Source organism: Oxyura jamaicensis, chromosome 11, assembly GCF_011077185.1.
Source record: "Oxyura jamaicensis isolate SHBP4307 breed ruddy duck chromosome 11, BPBGC_Ojam_1.0, whole genome shotgun sequence".
NCBI classification, from domain to species: Eukaryota; Metazoa; Chordata; class Aves; order Anseriformes; family Anatidae; genus Oxyura; species Oxyura jamaicensis.
Genome location: NC_048903.1, coordinates 11,840,803 through 11,860,527, shown reverse-complemented (window position 1 = coordinate 11,860,527; position 19,725 = coordinate 11,840,803). Strand labels below are relative to the sequence as shown.

The 19,725-nt window shown below is 36.3% G+C and overlaps 1 protein-coding gene across 4 annotated transcripts in view; it reads right to left on the bottom strand.

Moving 5' to 3' along the window:
* Positions 1-19,725, bottom strand: part of CMTM4 (CKLF like MARVEL transmembrane domain containing 4) — a 57,921-nt gene that overhangs the window by 18,563 nt on the left and 19,633 nt on the right. For 3 of the 4 annotated variants that reach the window (XM_035336404.1, XM_035336406.1, XM_035336408.1), the window contains exon 3: positions 10,075-10,173. In XM_035336404.1, the coding sequence (XP_035192295.1) occupies positions 10,075-10,173 (99 nt within the window). Of the gene's footprint in view, positions 1-1,420; positions 9,167-10,074; positions 10,174-19,725 lie in introns of those variants that run through there. The other variant, XM_035336405.1, reaches the window with a different exon arrangement.

The following is a 19,725-nucleotide window of genomic DNA, read 5'->3' as shown; positions in this document are numbered from 1 at the left end:
TACAAAAATACAGACTTTTAACACTATGAAGACATAATCAGAAGAGTACCATGAAAATCCATAGAGCTCAAAATCTTCAGATATCAGAAAGAAAAAAGACTGAAAGACAACTAAATAAAAAATTACAAAAAGTAATGTGCCCATATACAAAAGACTGGAAAAACAACATGACATTTAAAACCGATAAATTTAAATTATGCCATTTAAATTTACCATTTAAATTATGCTAAAATTATATGGATTTTTTTTTTTTTTTAAAAAAAAAAGGACTGCTTTCTGTATTCCAAGAAAATTCTTCAGCTTGTGTTTCTGTTTATCATTAAAACCAAAAGAAAAGAAGTGCACAACATACTGAAAAATCATTATTGGTGTAAAACATAAGTTAGAAGTTACGTTTTCTTGTAGAGTTACCTTGCCTTTGAAATTGTCCAAGCATTAACAGCACGATTTTCACATACAGAGCTGGAAAATGCTATGCTTACATATATAAGCTCCCGGCTGTTACTGAGAAGTAACATCAGATCACAGATGGTTGGTACCTCTACAGAAAGCATCAATTTTATCAGCTGCCCTTGTGAGCAGTTTAAATGAGACCAAAAATACTTACCAAAATAACAAGAGATTGCTTCAAGGCTGTACATTGTCTTTATATGCACATTTGATAGCTTGTGATATTCTTCAAATCCTTGATCAGAACATGCTTATGGTGATAAATGGATACCTGATCCTGCAGTCCCCAAAATCAATGGGGAATTTTGCCTGAGTAAGGATAACAAAGCCAGGTTCTGCATTTGCAGCAGCACATACAGAACACTTAGAAGATTTTCCCTGGCAATACATTACAATTTTTCATGCTTCAAAAGCAAAATACCAAGGGTATTACATAGCAGAATTGTGCTCATACGTTAAAAGGAAAATTGTATCCCCTTCGCTCAGTCCAAAGAAAGAATTCTAACCCACTATTTTGACTAATATATCTGAGCTGTTCACAATTACCAATCTGTCAGTACAGGAACTATATCCCCAAGGGATAAATCTTTCAGGCTGGGATGCTCCTTTCTCAGACACCGTAAATGGTGAGTTCTGAGCTAGTATCAGAAATGTTTAGATTATGCCTACTATGTTTTTCTAGAGGACCCTGAATCAGCACCAAGGATACAGACATCCCACACTGCGCATTTCTTTATACAAATCTCAAGGAAAGGGTTGGAATACCGTCTAGCTCACTTCAGCAATGTGCTTTATCTCCATCTTTCAGGTAGCAGCTGAAGGCAGAGAAGAGCAGAAGTGATACAATCTTTTGATTCACCATGAAACCACATTTACTATGCGGTACACACAGGGAAACAATGACTACAGTAGCCATAAAACTGTTTTTAGTGAAAACAAAGCACAATAAAGCCAGAGATGCATTAGTGACTCACATTACAAAAATAGTGTTTACTGGTTTAATAAATTTACATCTCTATTTTTTTTTGTGAATGACAAGTGTTTATACCACACATGGAAGGCACCCTAGGTGAAGCAGTTTTTCGGTATTCATTTACAATTCTGTGAAAAGACATACAAAGTGTCAACTTTTTAAATCAAAACTGAGCATTATAATGAGAAATAAATACATACTTTACTATTTTATTGTGGGTTCCTGAACCCTTACAAACTTCAACATATACAAATAGATTCCAAATGACACTAACACAGAAGAGAGTAAGTCTAGACAGATAAAATGATGAGCTAATCATTTGTTATTAAAATGTTATTTAAAAAATGTTGTGTCTTAAGTACAGAAATCATTTAAAAATGCAATTAATTGGCCACAATATATAAATCAAAATATCACCTTATTCTAGAACCATGACATATGAGTTAAAGCTGCATGAACTGTAATGCTATATGATACAGTCTCCTTTCACAATATCCAACAAGTAGAAACTGTTAAACATTCAAGATTAAAGTATAAACAGTAGAAAATGAAGGTAGCAATTGTTGTAATAAAAGGGTGCTAGCCAGAACCATTTTAACCTGTAGACATCTGGATAAATGTAACATTACTAAAATATTTAGACTATAATACTTTTGGGATTAAAAGGTTACCAAAAGTGATAAATCAGCCTAGTTAATAGAGGGTATTTTCTTTCAAATGCATGAAGGTTTTAACTAAATATGTCTATTGAGACATTTGTCCAAAGCAAAACAAACACAATACCCTGAAATTTCCCATATTCTAGACAATAGTCCTTGACAGTCAGAAGAGGCAGATGGTCGTATTTCATTCAGTTACTCACATCCAGATGTTACTAAAATAGCTGTAGGGACCAGCCCCAGTCAAAAATAAGAAAAAAACAGATACTCTGTTAATAAGATCTGGCTATTGCTTTTGGAAATGCTCTGATGTCCTCTTTCTGAATTTATGAAGATAGTTTCCATATCCTTCGATATATGCTAACTGCATTTTTCTTTTTTTCTTTTTTTTTTTAAACTTCTACCCATGAAGTCCATGGTATACGATAAAACCTTCATAGTAAACTCAAAGCTCTATGTTATAAATACGTCAATCAAGGTAACTATGTATATTGTATATAAAATTAAATATCTTCTGTTTGCCAAGTATAATTTAAAAAGGAATATCTGTGGCTAGTTATAAAAAAATATTTATTAACCCATAGAGATTAAAAGGCAATTTCATTAACTCATCCATCCAGCACACTTTTGAAAGAGTTGCACTGGGACTCTGGATAGATAACTACCTAATCACATTTTCATGATAAATAGACAACTTTTATTTCCGGGCATATATAAGAACACTTTTGAAAGCTGCATATCCCAAAAGAAAATTAGATTGTGTTGTATACTCTAAATTAAAGGCTACTATAAATCACAGTGTAAGCAGATTTTTTTCTTTTTTAAGAATATTTATAGAATACAAATGGTTAAATTATAGACAGATTTTAAAAAGACAATGCAAAAATAAGACCAAGACAACAAAGGAACCCTTTCAGGCTAGACAGTACCATTCTGGTTGTCAAACAGACTGATCCACGTGGCTAACAGGGAAAACAACATACCAGGAAAAACTCTATGGAAAGAGAACTTAGAGAATTCCTGAATATTTGTATGAATTCATTTTTAATCAACTCCTTCTGTTAAAATAAAGAGAAGAATATGACAATCCCTACACTTTTTTCAAAAAAAAAATAAAAAATAAAAAAAAATTCTAGGCAAAAAGTATAACATTCTGCTGCTTGGATCTTTTTTTCCCCATTTCAGTTTCATAGTAAAATGATTACTTTTGTTGTCATTAAATTTCAAATATATGATATCTGTATCTTCACGGTCTTTTTCATCTTTGTTGGCTAAAAGGCCCTACAAACAATCTATTATTTTATCCCATAAACAGCAAACTAAGCACCCAGTTTCAGAAATGCTATTTGATCGCTTTACTTATCTCAGTGGGACTAAGCAGAAATCCCAGTCTGAAAAAATCCTTTCTTCCAGATGCATCCCTCCTGATGCAAGCTTCTAGATCCTGCAGATCTTTGTGAACCAACCACGACACTTGAGCTGAGTAGAAGTCATTTGGTAATCACACTGCTTTGTCAACATACCTCAGGTTTTAATACACCATTAACAATATGGGCGTAGAATCTCTCCAACCATAATATACAAGCAGCCTGGCCCCAGGATTAGGAACACAGAAACATTTCTACACCTACTTTTATCATCAGGTCAAAGTGTCTCTGTATCCTTCTCTAAGAAGTGCAGACGATAACTTTCCTTCTGCAGTTGAGGATTCTTCACATTCACACATTTTGAAAACGCCAAATTACTAAGCATCAGGTTTGGTTTTCTTTCTCTTTCCCATCCTTTACTACGTTTCATATTCATAATGTAAACGAGCCTACATTTATCTTTCCTAAGTATCTGCTGAAGATGCTTGGCTCCAGAGCCTTCAGCATAAGATTTGTCATTTATGCTCTGATTTTCATGCACAAAGCTGCTCAGTATCTCATCTGAGTACTAGTGAGTATATTATTTTCTACCTTATTTGAATTGCTATTAACTTTTTTGGGGGGTGAAATTATACCTTAAAAACACCACCACGAGAGGAAAAAAAAAAAAAAAAAAAAAAAACACAGGTAGAAATGCTTATAAAGGTGTCACGGGACAAGAAAATAACAGATACAGAACAAGGATCAAGGTGAAGGGGGAAAGGTTGCATTAATAAAGCCATATATTACATAAGCATTTGCTGTATCTGCAAACTCCCAAAACAGCACAAAGGCGGCAAATATAACATTTATTTTGGAACCTTAACATTTATGGAAAACTAGTGGTTAATTCATAGTCCACATGCAGCTTGTAGCAGATCAATTTTCCTGCTGTGGTCCGCAACACTCTAAGAACCAGTAAATCTGCTGCATTAGGAAGGGATAATTATTATATGGTACAAAGTAATTTGTGGAAAAATAATCATAATAATTAAAAACTTGGAAGTTTTCCCCAGTTTTCCCCTCTTCTTTCTAAACTCAACAAGAAAACAAAAGTATACAATAAAGCAATTCTAGATCATATCATAAGATGCACAGTGAAACACAGGACAAAGCCTATGAAGAAGCACCCCATGTTACCGATTTAATTTTAAGTTCACACCTAAGATATATCTTATAAGCTGAAGACAGCAAGCTGCTTCCCAAGCATGGCTCATTGCTGGTGCCAGGCTTCTGAATATAAAGCCAATGATGAACAGCACAGACTGAAATATAGGCATCAAATCTCGAGGGTCAGCACCTTGTCTCTTAAAAAAAAAAGGCAGAGGTAGATGAATCTCTAGTCCTCTCAATCTCTGAGCATGTGGCTCCTAACAGAAAGCCTAGAAGAAACAAATACTATACCAGCTAGCTTCAGAAGTCCATGGGAAAAAATAAAAATTCTCCCAGCATATCCAGCCCAAATAACATAAGCTATCACAAAAGGGAAGAAAGAGTACATACTTAAGCAAAAGGATATCAGACATGCTATTCTTGACTTCCTTATAGTGAAGCAGGCACTGTACAGATAACGAAGAAGGCTTTAAAAACTAAACATTAAAACGTAAGACAGATGAGGCATTAATTTATGAAATGAAAGGAACAAGCAGAGAGTAAAAAGGAATCAACTTTACTAAGGAACAATTAAGCTGTCAAATCAGTCCCTAATTATGGTTTTAGAAACCTACTTCTATCGTAGGCAGTTTGCACATCATTACATGTATGTATAACAAACTTCAGCTAAGGCTTACCAAACTGACCATAGCATTAAAAGGAAGATACCGACTCTTAAAACACTATACAACATTTACTATGCTGTTGCTCCAATCATTTCCTATTGTTTAATGGATATTTCAATGTCTGTGCATAGCTTGCAAAACTTGCCCTCATTTCTACATGCAGAAATACATGGAGATTGCACATCTGAGGGCTTAGTTTTGACTTAAGAGGATTAATCAGAATGCCATTACAGTTTCAAGCATCCCATTCCTAGAAGTTTCAACTGTTTAGCTTTCATTTAGTTTTATTTATAGTGGTTTTGGGGTCCCTTTGTGGAGCTAAACAGCACTCTTTAAGACTAAAGGGAAAATTAACTCTGTATGCTCAGGAAAAATTAACCCTATATGCTTTCAAATAAGATTAGTTGGCTGGAAGAAGCAATTTTTCTAAACATTTTTTTTTTTTTTTAAGAAACTTTTCTACCCCAATTTTATCCCTTAAGAGATTTTTTTCCCTTTTATGATGACTGCAGTTCTGATAACAGTCTTAATAAAACATTACCATCTCTTCAAAACATTATATAAAATTGTCTGGGGGAAAAAGAAAAAAAAAAAAAGTCAACCACTTATGCATCATATGATCTTAATGCTTCAATTTCAGTTGTCCATCTCATAGCCACTTTATCTCCTTATTCTATAACCCAATCAGTAAATAATGTCTCTGTGGAGTAATAAATGCTTAACTTAGACTTTTAGAAAGTGTATACTGTACAATACTAAAATCATCTTTGGTCCCCAAAATAAGGAAATGACAAATTTTCATTTGTTTTCCTGTTTTCCAACTGTATCAGATAGTATTATTTTTTTTTTTAACTCATATTCTCTTTGAGTTCTATCCTGAAAGCTGTGCTAAGCTCAAGTCATTATTGATGTAAGTAATAAATAATGGCATATCGTTCTCAACTCAAGAAAACTTATTTCACGTGTAAAAGTACTCGAGGTCATACAGCTATACTATACTACAGGATGAAGTATTATATGATATTAGAAATATAACCATCATTCATACTAAGTAAGCATTTGTCATTCCAGCTAAAAGATAACAAAAGCTTTTCATGATCTCACTCCAGAAAAAGCTCTGTGAAGTTATCTTTAGTCTAGGTACGGAAAGGTGTAAGGATTTGGAAGATGATAAAGCCATAAGCTTGTAGATGCATGAGACCTCCCATATTTCCGAGAAGTCAGATGAACTGAATCAGCACAGGTACTACAGAAGAGAAAAAAAGGCATTCTCTTTCATACACACCATTTCAATCCTTTCACTAACCAGCATCAGGATATACTCAATGGAAAGCCTACACTTTTCGTAAGACAGAACTTGTTACCTAAGACCTAACTTCTGTTTCTTGACTTCAGATGTGGGTACCACTCCAAAAGCATGGATCTTCTGCAGGACAATATTCTGTATGTGAGTAAGGCTTTTTTTTTTTTGTATTATTATTTTAAAGTGATACTTATGCAAACTACTTTAATGCTGGTTTACTATTCCAGTCTAGATAAGATACACTTGTGCTACTTTTAGAGTGCTGAAAAACAACAGGGCTAAAGCAACTATGCTGGCTTCAGTAATTTAATTATTTCATGCAAGGGTGAACACTGAGCTGTCATTTTCTTTTCATGAAACACCCATTAATCCTGGTGACACACCACCTTAATTAAACGTCTATGCTGTAAACCCAACAAGAGATTAGCTTCTATGGTTTGATCCCTTTTTTAAACTGGCGTTGCCTTTGGTATTAACTTTCAATGAAGCACAGTAAGATGTTAATAATACAGTAACTGGCAAACCATTTCTAGTTATTAAGGCAAGTTTTCTTTAACCTCATTAGTATCTCTTTCTTAGTTTTAATCTCAGTCTTAACAACTCAGGTGAAATGCACTGTAGACATCAGAAAAATCACAAATGAGAAGAGATCAGGTTCTTGTTGTTGTTGTGTTTTGTTTTGCTTTTAACCAGTTTTCCACATGTTAAAGATAATTTCCTGCTGCTTGATTCAAACATTGCAGTGTAAGGTTCAAATCTGGAACTCCCTCAGTTTCCTGAAGTATTGAAAAATTCCAGGCACTTATATTGATCTTCTGTTTGGCAATAACCTGGTTTTAGTATTTAGAAATCACCTGTCTGCAGTGCATTGCTTTTTGTTCTTAAAGTTCCAGTTAACTGCATTCAGCTACTTAAGAGTACAGCTAACTGAAAGCAACACAAAATGCATTAAAGTCACATGTGAGATAAATTCAGGCATATGTGTAGTTCCACTAATTTCAACTACATTAGCTTACACCCAGAAGGAATTCAGCTCTAGAGAACTTTCCCCTGCAACATTTCTTCATATAACATGCAGGCATCCATATGCCAAATAATAGATTACACAGATAAAAACACCAGCCATAAAACCAGAAAAATGCTGAGGGACTTCTTTGTTTTACCATTATGAAACTGATTAATGCAGAATTTAAGTTTTGATTAGAGAAAATACCCTTGTCTTCACTGGAAGTACAATTAAGAAAACTTCAGTTAGGTAAAACCATTCTTAAATATAGCAACAAATACTAGAAAAGCCTTTTGCAGACATACCCAATTAAAAAAAAAAAAAAAAGTTTTGCTTACTACCAACAGTTTTTAGAAGAAGCAAATAACCCTCTGAACAAGGAAAATATGTTATTAGATGAATCGTAATAAAGTGTTCCTAAGATTACATTCTAAGTACAAGAATTTTTTGCTATTTCTTGCTTACCCTAGGCTTCTCAGAAAGGTTGAACCTTAAAAGAAAAAAAAAAAAAAAAAAGACTGGAATGCAAGTTTACTGAATGACAATTCATTCTTTCTCCCCTTCATTACTGTGCCCCTCTGCCTCCCCCTTCTCTACCCTGCCCATTTTCCCCATTTTGGAAAGAGAAATAACATGTATCCCAACATTAACAGAAACCCCATGTACTTGCACTGGAAGCATTACGGTATGGTGACAATTCAGTAAACATGCTAATCTTGCATAAGTTCAGATCCAACCAAGGTCATGCACGAACTAAATGTTGTGATTTCGGAGTAATCCAAAGACAACTACCTCAACATTAAATCCATCAAATCAAAGACATGATCTATTTCAGCTGTGAGTGAACCACCAATGAAACTGCGTGAGATCTTGCAGGTGAGAATTGAACTGCACCACCAAGGCTGCACAAGGAAGGACACAGAGTTGCTGGACACGATACATGACTGAAGTTATTGCTATCTGCCCCTCACTTCCTTTTCACATCTATGAATTTTTCTTCTGGTGGATTTCTTCCTTGTATTAAACAAACAAGATGGTGCTGGTCTTAGTGTTTATGACAGACGAAGATACAGTGACAGAACATGTGTATCCAGAGCTTGCATTTAGGAGAGGGAAGAAAAGTTTTGTGCAGTTAATCCAATACATTAATGTAGTTCGCAACATATATATATATATTATATATTTTATATATATGTATATATATATGTGGATGTCATAAATGGCTCTTGCTTTTGAATGACCAACATTTACTGCTTTCATGACAACAGTTTCTGACTCAATGCATCTATGCACATATGCAGGGCTCGACGTTCTTTGCCACCATCTGATCTTCCTTTCCTTAAATAAACAAAAAACGCTATTCCATGAGGGAGTTAAGCACTTCTTTTCCCTTTGCAGTCCAATTTGAATATTGCTTTCATGCATCCAGACGCTGAATCTCAGGGCGATGATCTACTTCTCTGGATTCTGTCCGAGCACGTATGTAATCACTGGTCTGACGACTGTTTTGTTGTCTGCTGTTCATTCGCCACTTTTTAATAGCTAAATATGTGTTCACAGCATACACTGCCATTGCCAAGAAACCAAATATCTACAAGAAGTAGAAAGAATTGTCAAAGACAATTTTTGAAAACAAGAACAACAGTAGTTTCATAACAAATTCATCTGAAGTTGTTTTCTACCTTACTGCACTGACAAATCATCATGGCCTCTAATATTGATGTTGTTCCTTCTTCAATGATCTAGAGAATCTGTGAAAGCTACTAAGATCGATGATCCCAGAAAACTGAGTTCTCTGTCTACCAATACGACAACTAAATCTTGCAATGCAAATTCAGTGAAGAACCTCTTGTAAAGAAGAATACAGCTCTTCATCCTGTGGAATGAACTGTTCGGGTGAACAGAACAGTGAACAAATGACAAGAGAAGAGATGACCAGTCCAGACTATCAGCCTAAAGGAAGAGTTGATTTGCAGGACTTTTTGTATGTTTGTGCAGAACTCATGATTTTCAATGCCCAAGTTTGGGGAGAAAAATATATATATATGTATTTGCTTGAACTTCCTGCTCTAGATTGAAAAATCTAAAAAATAAAGTACCACTATACTCCCTACACAAAACAAAAATTAGCGAGCAAGAAGAATTCAGCAAGATTATGCGTAAGCAGCTCCAATTTCATAAGAATCTTTGGCTATACCTTTTCTGTAACCTTGCAATATACTGCTGTAACATCTAAGCTGTCTATAGAGAAAGATGCAAGATAAATAAAACTGTTAGTGTTCTCAGCAATCTATTTTCTTGTTTCTTCCCTCAAGACTTGAGACAAAATTCAAAGATAATGAATTATTTTAAAATAAAAATTAATGCATAGCCAACTGTAAAATTTGAATTAAATTGGGATGGCTAAGGTAACAGAAATACTCCAAGAACACAAAGGAAAGGTTATTCTTAGTTTTAATAGAAGGTATTAGTTGCATATAAAGAAATTCAAATTCTTACCACAGCAGCAATTTCTGCTCCAGTTTTATGGTTTAAAGCAGCAAGTACTACAGAGGCAATGAAAAAGAAGAAAGTGCTGAGTCCAGTGTTGACCAGATCCTAAAAAAGAAAAAATAATTAGCATTACTAAACAATAATAGTTTACTTGCTTTTATTAGAATTAACAAAATAGAAGAAGGTTAGAACAAAAGCTATAGTAATAACAGTCCCACTTCCCCTGCAGTTATCACATATAAAGGACAACAAAGTCTATTACAAAGGAAACAATTCTATTCACAGTAGGTGAGCAGAATTCAAATAGTATGTATGCATAAGGCACCAGTGCAGATTCTGGATGTTTTACCTCCATTTCTAACGGGATTACTAAGAACAGACTGTCAGTATAAGCAATGAGTAAAGCTGTTCCATCTCAGCTGACGCTGAAGTAACCTGAGTCTCAAATTCTAACACCCCTGAAATCCCTTGGTCTCTTTCACATCACAACAACTTTCCAAGCACTGCCCACATAACACTCACCAATTTTACTACAGTAAAATTTGAGGCCTTATCTGTACACTAGTACATGTCTGATGGTCATTTTATGAATAGCAGCTGTCTGTATTGTAAAAATACACAGGAAGTTTATACATATCTATCCCATAGGCCTGACGTTTCAAGCAGACATTTCAAAACATAAGCACAGTGACACCCCAGGACACCTACATTCAGGGAAAATTCTTGCTTTGTTTTGAGCACTGAAAAAACATTAAGCAACATGCAATTCAGTTATTCATATGCTGCATATGCCACTTGTTCAGATCATTAGGCTGCCATACCTCACAAAAATAAAGGTCATTAACATATCAGTGGGACATAACTAAATTCTAGCCATCATTTATTTGAGAATGCTTTAGAAAGTAATTTCAAAAACTGAACATTTCCGGTGCTGTGCAATCCATGGGCAAACTATCCATATAAAGGTACTGACTCAGCAACAGTCAAATCAAAATTAAGCATATCTGGGGATAAACTGTATACTTGAGCACCGTGGCCTGATCCTCATCAAGAATGGGGACTTTCCCAAGAAATCCAAGTGGTTTCCACCACCCACTGCTTTCTCCCCATGTATTCAGATTTCATGAGTCCAGTGAGACTCTTGTCTTAGCAAACAGTAAGGAAACACAAGACAACTGCAGGTCTCTTGAAAACTATTACCATGTTTTCACCTGGTAGTGCATAACTAGAACTTGAACAGAGTTCAAGCTGAGACAGATGTTATCTGCTACTAATGGCATCACATAAAATCAGAACTTTATTTAATAGTTACTGCAGCTTGAATGATATAACTTCTTGGCTTGCAGAGATGTATTTAAGAGAGAGATATTACAAAAGAAGTGACATTTCACAGTGTCTCCAAGTATCTCCTTCTCCAACTTTTGAGCTTAGCAACTCTACCTGTGCTTCTGAGGTCTCTAAAAAGAGCTTTGGTTCTCATCTGCACACACCTTTTCTTTTTCCCTTACTCACTATGTATGTCAGTAGATACCAGACTCAACAGTATACAACATTTTCATCAAGTCTCTAGAGTAAGCACAGGTATGTCACCAAGAATGCTGAGAACAAACACTGAGGAGAGGGCAGCCACACTTACACATTCCTTCGGATATATGGACACAATAGGTGTGTGAAATGTGTTTAATCATTTATCACAGGTGTAAGGCGGTTGGTTATCTTACCCTTGTAAGGAACATTGGAATGCTGCATTCTGTTCTGCTATCCACATTTTTTAAATTATCTTGAAAAATTGGACAAGGTACAGAATAGAGCCACAGACATTACTTGAAAGGTGGATAAGATTTCTCACAGTATAAATCAAAGAACCTAAACTGCTTTGAATATTAAATGGCTTGAGCTGTGTACATGAAGACTACAGTGTTCACGTAATCAAGAAAAATTGGCTGAATTTTAAAAAAAAAAATGCATAGAAAAGCACATCAAAACTAAAAGCACAACAAAATCAATAGCTGAAAGGTTAAAACCAAAGTCATATTCAAAATTAAGTAAGTTTTAACTGTAAGGTACCATTAGAACAAACAGCCAAAGACATGCTTAATATTCCTTTTCTTACTTCTTACAATCCGGATTTCTTTTTCGGACACACTTTGTACTTCCTCATTACCACACTTAAAAATGGCTAAATGGGTGATACAATGCTGTACGACTTACACGGTCAGATGTACTTATCCATTAATCCTGCTGACCTCTGACTTTTTGAACCCAACAGCTTGATCAAGTTGTCAAAGGAGGTTAGAACAAGCAAGATTGTTAGACCTATCCACAATATAACAGACATCAGCTGTCTTCATGCTACAAATTGACTTGAAGGCTTCTTATAACAAGTTTGAGATACTGCAGAATTTGAAATACTGCTGAAATGTACCTGCAGGTGCCTTTGTCATGATTTTTCCAGGAAATCAAAGATAAAGGTGACTTTGAGAGTTCATCATCATGACTGTGTTTGGATTTTATTGCACTCTCGACAAAGAGTATCAGATTTGTCTTTGCAAAGAATCCAACAATTCAAATCTAAATAGTTTAATTCCATCTTGTGATTCCATTTTTTTTCATTTCTGCCACTTGATTTTCCCTATTTAGGTCAAAACCTTTGGATGCAATTAATAATCGGTTCACATTTGCACAGTAAGACTGGTCTCTTAAAAAGCTAAAATAAGACAGCTTTCATATCCACAAGCCAAACTGTTTGGAGCTTGAGGAGCAATGACACATCAATAACATTGTCATATAGGTACGTAATGGTAAAATCACCAACACACACATCAGGGGATGTTTTGAATACCAAATTTGGTACTTAAACAAGAAAGATAAAAGAAAAAAAAAATCTATAATGGTTTCAGAAGGAATCAGAGCAAAAACAAAAAGAGAATGAACTACAGCAGGAATTCAAGAAGCAAAGGACACTCCCTAAAATAATGTAGCTTTTTTCCACGTAAAAAAAAAAAAATGAATAATCGTGACAATAAAAAGAATAAGCTAATTGAAAAAAGATGAGCTCTTTCAAATCTGGCCATGATGTAGCTCAAGTTCTTACTATTATATTTATAGACAAAGTAAAAACCACATCACACAGATAAAAGAATTTCTGCTGAAATTACAGCAACCTCATGAGACAGTATGCTGTGCCATAAAACACTGTACAAAGCTGCCATCCATAACAGAGAATAAAATCCATGAGCTGAATCAAATCCACTCTAGACTGCTGCTGTTCCCTTTCTCCTTTGCAAAACAATTTAAAATGAAAAGATTGACTTCCGCACCCTTGCTAGTTACTCACGAGTCATTCTGTTCAGTCACCAGCGGTCCTAACACTGGCATTCATCCAAAGGAGAGTATCCAAGGACACATACTTGCTACTGCCATCACCAGCTAGCTGTCCCACTCAGAAGGAGCAGAAGGCAGAGGAGACATCTTAATTTGTACATTTCTGCCAAGACAACATTTTATACTGAAGTAGGGTGAGATTTTGTTCTGCTTGTTCTGCTCTGAAAGGTGGGAATCTCTAGATAGGAAAAGAGATAGCATCCTATGGTATTTTGCTTTAAGGGCCTGAGCAGGTATGGTTTTTAGATTAATTAAGATCAAAAGGCAGAATTGGTGCTATCAATGTGGGCTACTAACAGACCTAAAAACTCATGAAAGCTGCTGCAAAGAACATCAGCTTTGGAAGTCTCGGTCTAGTCCTCCAGTTGGGTACACTGCCAGGAGCTGGCTCTGATGGTCAGAGGTGGCAGGAATACCCACATACCTTTATCCACTGCTCTCTGTGGCTTCACACATGGAAGCTTCTAAGAGATATTTAAGCAAGATACATACTTTGCCTTTTTATCCTGTATTTTGTGGTAAGAGACTGCACAAGTGACCAGGTACTATGTGCCATATCATAATTAGTAACAAAAACATGACTTTTAAACCAGCTGTTGCTTTTGTCATTTGCTTTCTGATATCCAGATTACATTGAGATGGAGTTTAAAGTTGCCACATGACTAGAAAAGAAACCTGCACATCTCAACAACCTGAATTTGTCACAGAAGGTCACAGAAGTTAGCAGTTGCTATCCGAGTTAGTTTCAAGAAAAGAATGCTCAAAGTAACATTTCCTTTTAGTTCTGTTTAGGTTTGGGGTTTGTTTTTTATTCTGTTGCTATTTTTGGGGGTGGGGGGAGTGGTAGTATGAACAATGCCCCCAGTTTTTCTCCCATCAGTACTTTATTTGCATGGTTCAGGAACTTCTTCCCCTGGTTCCTACATGAAGCTATCAATCTGAAGTTTACAAACACAACACCAGTAAATCCTCTAAACCGAGCATCCCTGGTCAAACTCACAGTGTTACTCTCTATTTGTATTATTAAACTTCGTATGAGCATTAAAAAAAAAAAAAAAAAAAAAAAAAAACTAATTGAAATAATGGTTTCCTCAAGCAAAAGTAAGTGCTAGGTAGAAGGAACCAAATTACCTGTATGGGTATTAATTCCCATCTCTTTTGTCTTATCTGCTTGGACTTGGGTAAGGGAGACTTTACTCACATACCACATTCTGCTATTCAAGGTTCAGGTAAACATTGCTTCCCTCTGACAAAATCGTCTGTGGCTGACAGTTCCAGAAACATGCTAGAGACCTGCAGGGCTGGATTCAAGCTGTGCAGAGGTGCCTCAGTGCCCGTCTCACCACCCAGCGCTACGCCTCCTGCCCCCAGCGCAGCTCCGCATGGCCCCATGGCCCCACCAGCCAGCCACTCTCAGGGGTCTCCCTCCAGCCCCACGTGTCTGGGGCTTGCTGCAAACCCGTTCTGTTGCCAGCAACTCAAGCAAAGTACATAAAAAAAAAATAAAAAAGAAAAAATGAAACAAAACAAGTGGCTTTCAAAAGCCTCAGTCAGCTCACCAAAAGGAAGGCCAAGGACGTGATAGGATTTTGAAGAAATGGAAGAAGTGGCTTCAAAACCAAGACTCACATGGTTTATTTCTTGTTTCTAATTATTTTGAGTTGGAATACAAGCTCTGTTAAATGTAGTAATTCTGCTGTAAATGACAAAATATATTCTGGAATGAAAGCTTCCATAATCCCTGCTTCATTTTGGTTCCTTGGAAATCCCCTATTTCCCCTCTCAATTCTTACTTAGCTGCTCCTCACCGCTTCCCACACATTTTCCCGACAAACAATTTGCACACAGACAGACCACCAGTTTTCTTCACAATGGAACAGACCTACGAGCAATAAATACCCGACCAGGTAATACTCTGGGGTATTTCAAGGTTGTGTTTGTAGTGCTTACAGAATAATGCACCGCTGTTTACACTGTGCTGCACCAAATAAGAATTGCCCACAAAGAGCACAGACCTGAAGGAAATAAATTCTGAGCATCTTTCTAAATTTATAAAATACAAAATTTTTCATCCTTAATAGGCATCGCTATTTTGACAATTGAGAAATTAAGTAAGTTATCACTCACTTTCACTTTCAACAGCTAAGCAAGCCAAAGAAAACCAAGATGTTTTTTCACAACAACAACAACAAAGTGAGGTCATGGGAGAATAAAATTTATCAAGATTGCTCCATGAAGGTCTTTAAAATTCAGCTTTGCAATTCCACTCTTCAGAGCCAAGGTTGGCAAAGACCTTGGTCAGTCTGGCATCTCTTCAAGGTTCCTTTCAACTACCTCAGTGTCAGTTGCTTGCCCCCAAGGCTTTACCTTCCAAACACCTGGGGGAAAAAAAAACTGCAAAGATGATGAAATAAGTTCTCAGGCAGCACTAAAATACACCCACCAATCTGTGCATTCAAAGACACACACCCGACTTTTGTTTCCTCCCTGTAGCAGTGCTGCCCAGGGACCGAGCCCAAGCTAATAAGCCCAGCAGAACTGTAATTAGTTTGTGCTGTGCTCCACTCAGTGCCTTGTTTTTAAGGCTGCTCCACATTGACAAACTCTGTATTCAGAACTGCAGACAAAACACACTTCCACAGTTGCAGTGAACATTAAAAAATATATAAATAAACGGTCAAAATCTATTGGAAGATTTTTTGTATACATAAATAGTCCATTCTGCTGGCTGATTATGCAACAGTGTGTCTAATAACCTGGATTTATCTCAAACTGTCATCAAAGAGACGTCGTCAAATTCCAGCTATTTGCCATCATTTCCCTCCCTCCCCTAGTCATCTTAGGTACTGCAGCATTTCTGTGGCTCCACCCTGCAGAGACAGGAATTCTCAGAAAGCCTGGCAAATCAGATGCAAATTCAACAGAACAAAGTTACCACAAACACTTCTGTTAAGTTTCCTGCTCTAGCCCCACTGGAGGGCCATGTCATCCACACCACTTGGATGCAAGATCTCAGGCTGTCATTGCAGATCATATGAGATTCAAATAATGATTTAAAAAAAACAATAATAATTTAGCCAAACGCAAAATGAATGAAAGATTCAGTTATTAGTCAACACTGAATACAAACATTTCAAAGCAGCAGCTCATCGGTTCAGCAGGAATCTCTGCTGTAGCGTGCACTACATTTCCCTCTGCCACTTGCAAGTCTCCTTGCAGAATAGGCTCCCTTTCAGCTGTGAAGCATAAAGGAAACAGAAATTTCCACTGACAGGTTCCCCAGCTTTTGCATTTCTGCATAATACTGATAGTGCTGTGCAACACAGGCAAGTGACTGTTCTTTCATGTCACTGTAACAAATCCATCTTGTTCCAATGCATCCAAGCACAGTTCTTTTCTGACCTCACCATCTCCAAAGTTTGTTCCATGTTTATTTCATAAAAATGTGAACATGTCCTCAAGTCCCCAGTTAGGATCAAAACAAAGCTCTTTTCCCAAATGGCTAAAAATATAAAAAACAGCAAATGGCTACTTTAATAAATATGCATTATTCACTTAGATGCAGATTCCCATGTTCATTCTAACCACAGACAGCAGATAATATCCATAACACATTAGAAAACCCTGATTTTAATAGAATACTAAAGGGAATAGTTGTGTGTTGGATAATAGCAGTTAATGGTCTGGTCTTCTAATATGAAGGAGTATTTGGAAAACAAATTATTTTCCTAGAGTTTGTGCGCACACTCTGTTTGAAGAAAGACCTCATCCTAAATTTAACACTGATTTTTTTCCCCACACAACAGCTTCTTCATCTCAAACAATTTCTGAAAGCAAAGTTTGAGACTTTTCACAAGGGAAATGCTCATTATAAAGTCATACATATTTTTAAAAGCACTACATGAATTTCTGCATAAAGAGTGATTTTTCTCTTAAAGCATTCAGGAGTGTGAAAAAGTATTGTTCAGAAAGCAATTCCTGTGATAATTGTCTCACAGGGGCTGCAGAATTATGAAAACTGTCAAAATACAGGAAAGTATGAAATACTGGAATAGGCAAATAATGCATAAATATACATCTAAATTGTAAGGAATAAAATGCCAAAATAAGCATTTTTTAAAGGCAGAAAGCACACAAGTCTGCATTCTTAAATTCCCTACTAACTTTGGCAAAGTAATCTCCCACGGGCTTTATTAGAAGCTGTTAATCTCACACTCTGTACATGCAAAAGCAGACTCCATCTACCTGAAGATACACCCACATGCCTCTAAAAGTAAAGGCCACATCAGACTACTGATTATTCAAATAAGTAATCCCAGGAGGAAGGATGGTCTCATCAGTTAATGGACATCAGAAGTTCTCATTTCTGCTAAAGGTCTTTGGTATACATAACCAGAAGAAGAGACTTGCAAGATCACAAGTATTTACTTTTATTTCTGTTGATCAGCAATACATACTGAAGCAAAAGCACTTCCAGATTATTCCATTTGTCCTTCACGTTCAAGTCTGACCATGTCATGCTGCTCCATGTTAAGGTATGGGATTGAGTATGACCATTCCCCTAAACCAAGAGGTCAAACCATTTTATTTTTTTAATCAGTTATATTTTTAAGTACTCTTTTCTCTAAAGATCTCTAACACTAAGTGCTATGCCGAGATGAGTAATGCTGCACTCAAACCAGCAATTCTTGTTACTCCACTACTGGAAAGGTGCTGCTCAAATCTGTAAGAAGTCAGAGTGGCTGAAAAGATGCATCCAGTTACACTACAGGTGATATCCTGCTTTTTTTGTGTGTGTGTGGTGAAAAGGCAGTAAAAGATAGCTTTCTGTATTTATGTACGTTCAGCATACTGCCTATAAGAACACTTTGACTGTAAAAGCGTGTCATGGGGCTCAACATAATAAAAGCTACTGACACAGAAGTAAAGGCATGCAAAGTTATTAAACTGACTCTTCCAGAGATCCAGCTTCAGCTCAGTCACGGACACCATGTATAATACTCGGTGGTCTCTTGATAAAAATAGTCTTAGCCAAGCTTACTGTCACCATAAGCTGACTCGGCATTTACTGTTAAATGACTCTCATCACACCAGCAAAACCACCACGAATCTTCTGTGACACTGATGCAATTACGCTCTTGAACACCTTACTAACATGTCACAGAACCGTGCAGTTTCCAAAGATGGTCTTCAATTGCTAGTATCAGCTGTCAGACTGTTGTGATGCCCATTAAACAACAACCTGGCTGGTAACAGAATGAGACCATCTTGTCTCTTGCAGTTGCTACTTTTCAGCTTGCTGTGAACACAAACAGTGATAACACTGGCAGAATGGAGATAAAAGAAGTAAAGGCAAGGCAATCCAATAAAATTCCTGTGGTTCCACTGGTTTTGTTTTGCAAGCAACCTGGCTCTACCCCACCTACAGTTACACGTCACTTCCTTCAATCCTTCTATCTAATCTATCAAACACTCCTAGGAAGAGTTCCCTCAATAAATCATGCATCCCCAGGGTACAAAGAAACATCTATTTCCCCATTCCAGTCTTGTTTTAGAGAAGTCATGTAGGCTTACAAACAACTATGGTAAATGTACAAATTGCAATAACACTAAAAACAGAAAGAAAAAAAACAATCACACAGAAGCCTAGAAACCTCTGGGACTGTTCTCCAACATCATTTGAAAATTACTGTTATAAAATAAAATAGAACATGGGCACAAAAGTATCTGTACTGCCCAGAGAAGTTGATATAAATATTGTCCTTAGGCTGTGAGATCTTTTACTAGAGTGACTCATGTTGATTTTGTGACCTGTGTTTATGCAAACCAATCTGAAAGTTTAACTCATAATACAGCATGGAAATGGAGACTTGTAGAAAAGGAATGTGCATTGCCAGCAGTTCATTTCCTAAAGCTCCTCGTAGTCGAGAGCACATTAAGTACTGTCAGTCAATGTTTAATAGTTAGGTGCATAAGCAATTCAACACCTGATTTTCAGAAAAAGCACATGATTTTTTACACTATTACCCAATGATTACATTAATCTGTTTAAGAAAATATATGTAGCACCAGAATCCTAGAATGGAAAACAGCTTAGGAGAGAACAACAGGCTACTGTAAACATAGCATCTGTCAAAGTTAAATAACTACAGACTGCATTTTTATCCACTTCATCCACAAACAGTAATTACTGGCATTAGCATAAAGTCCTTCCTTCCAAAGGGAATCTAACAAAAAGAATTTTAGCTCTATTTAATGTAGTTTAATCTTGCT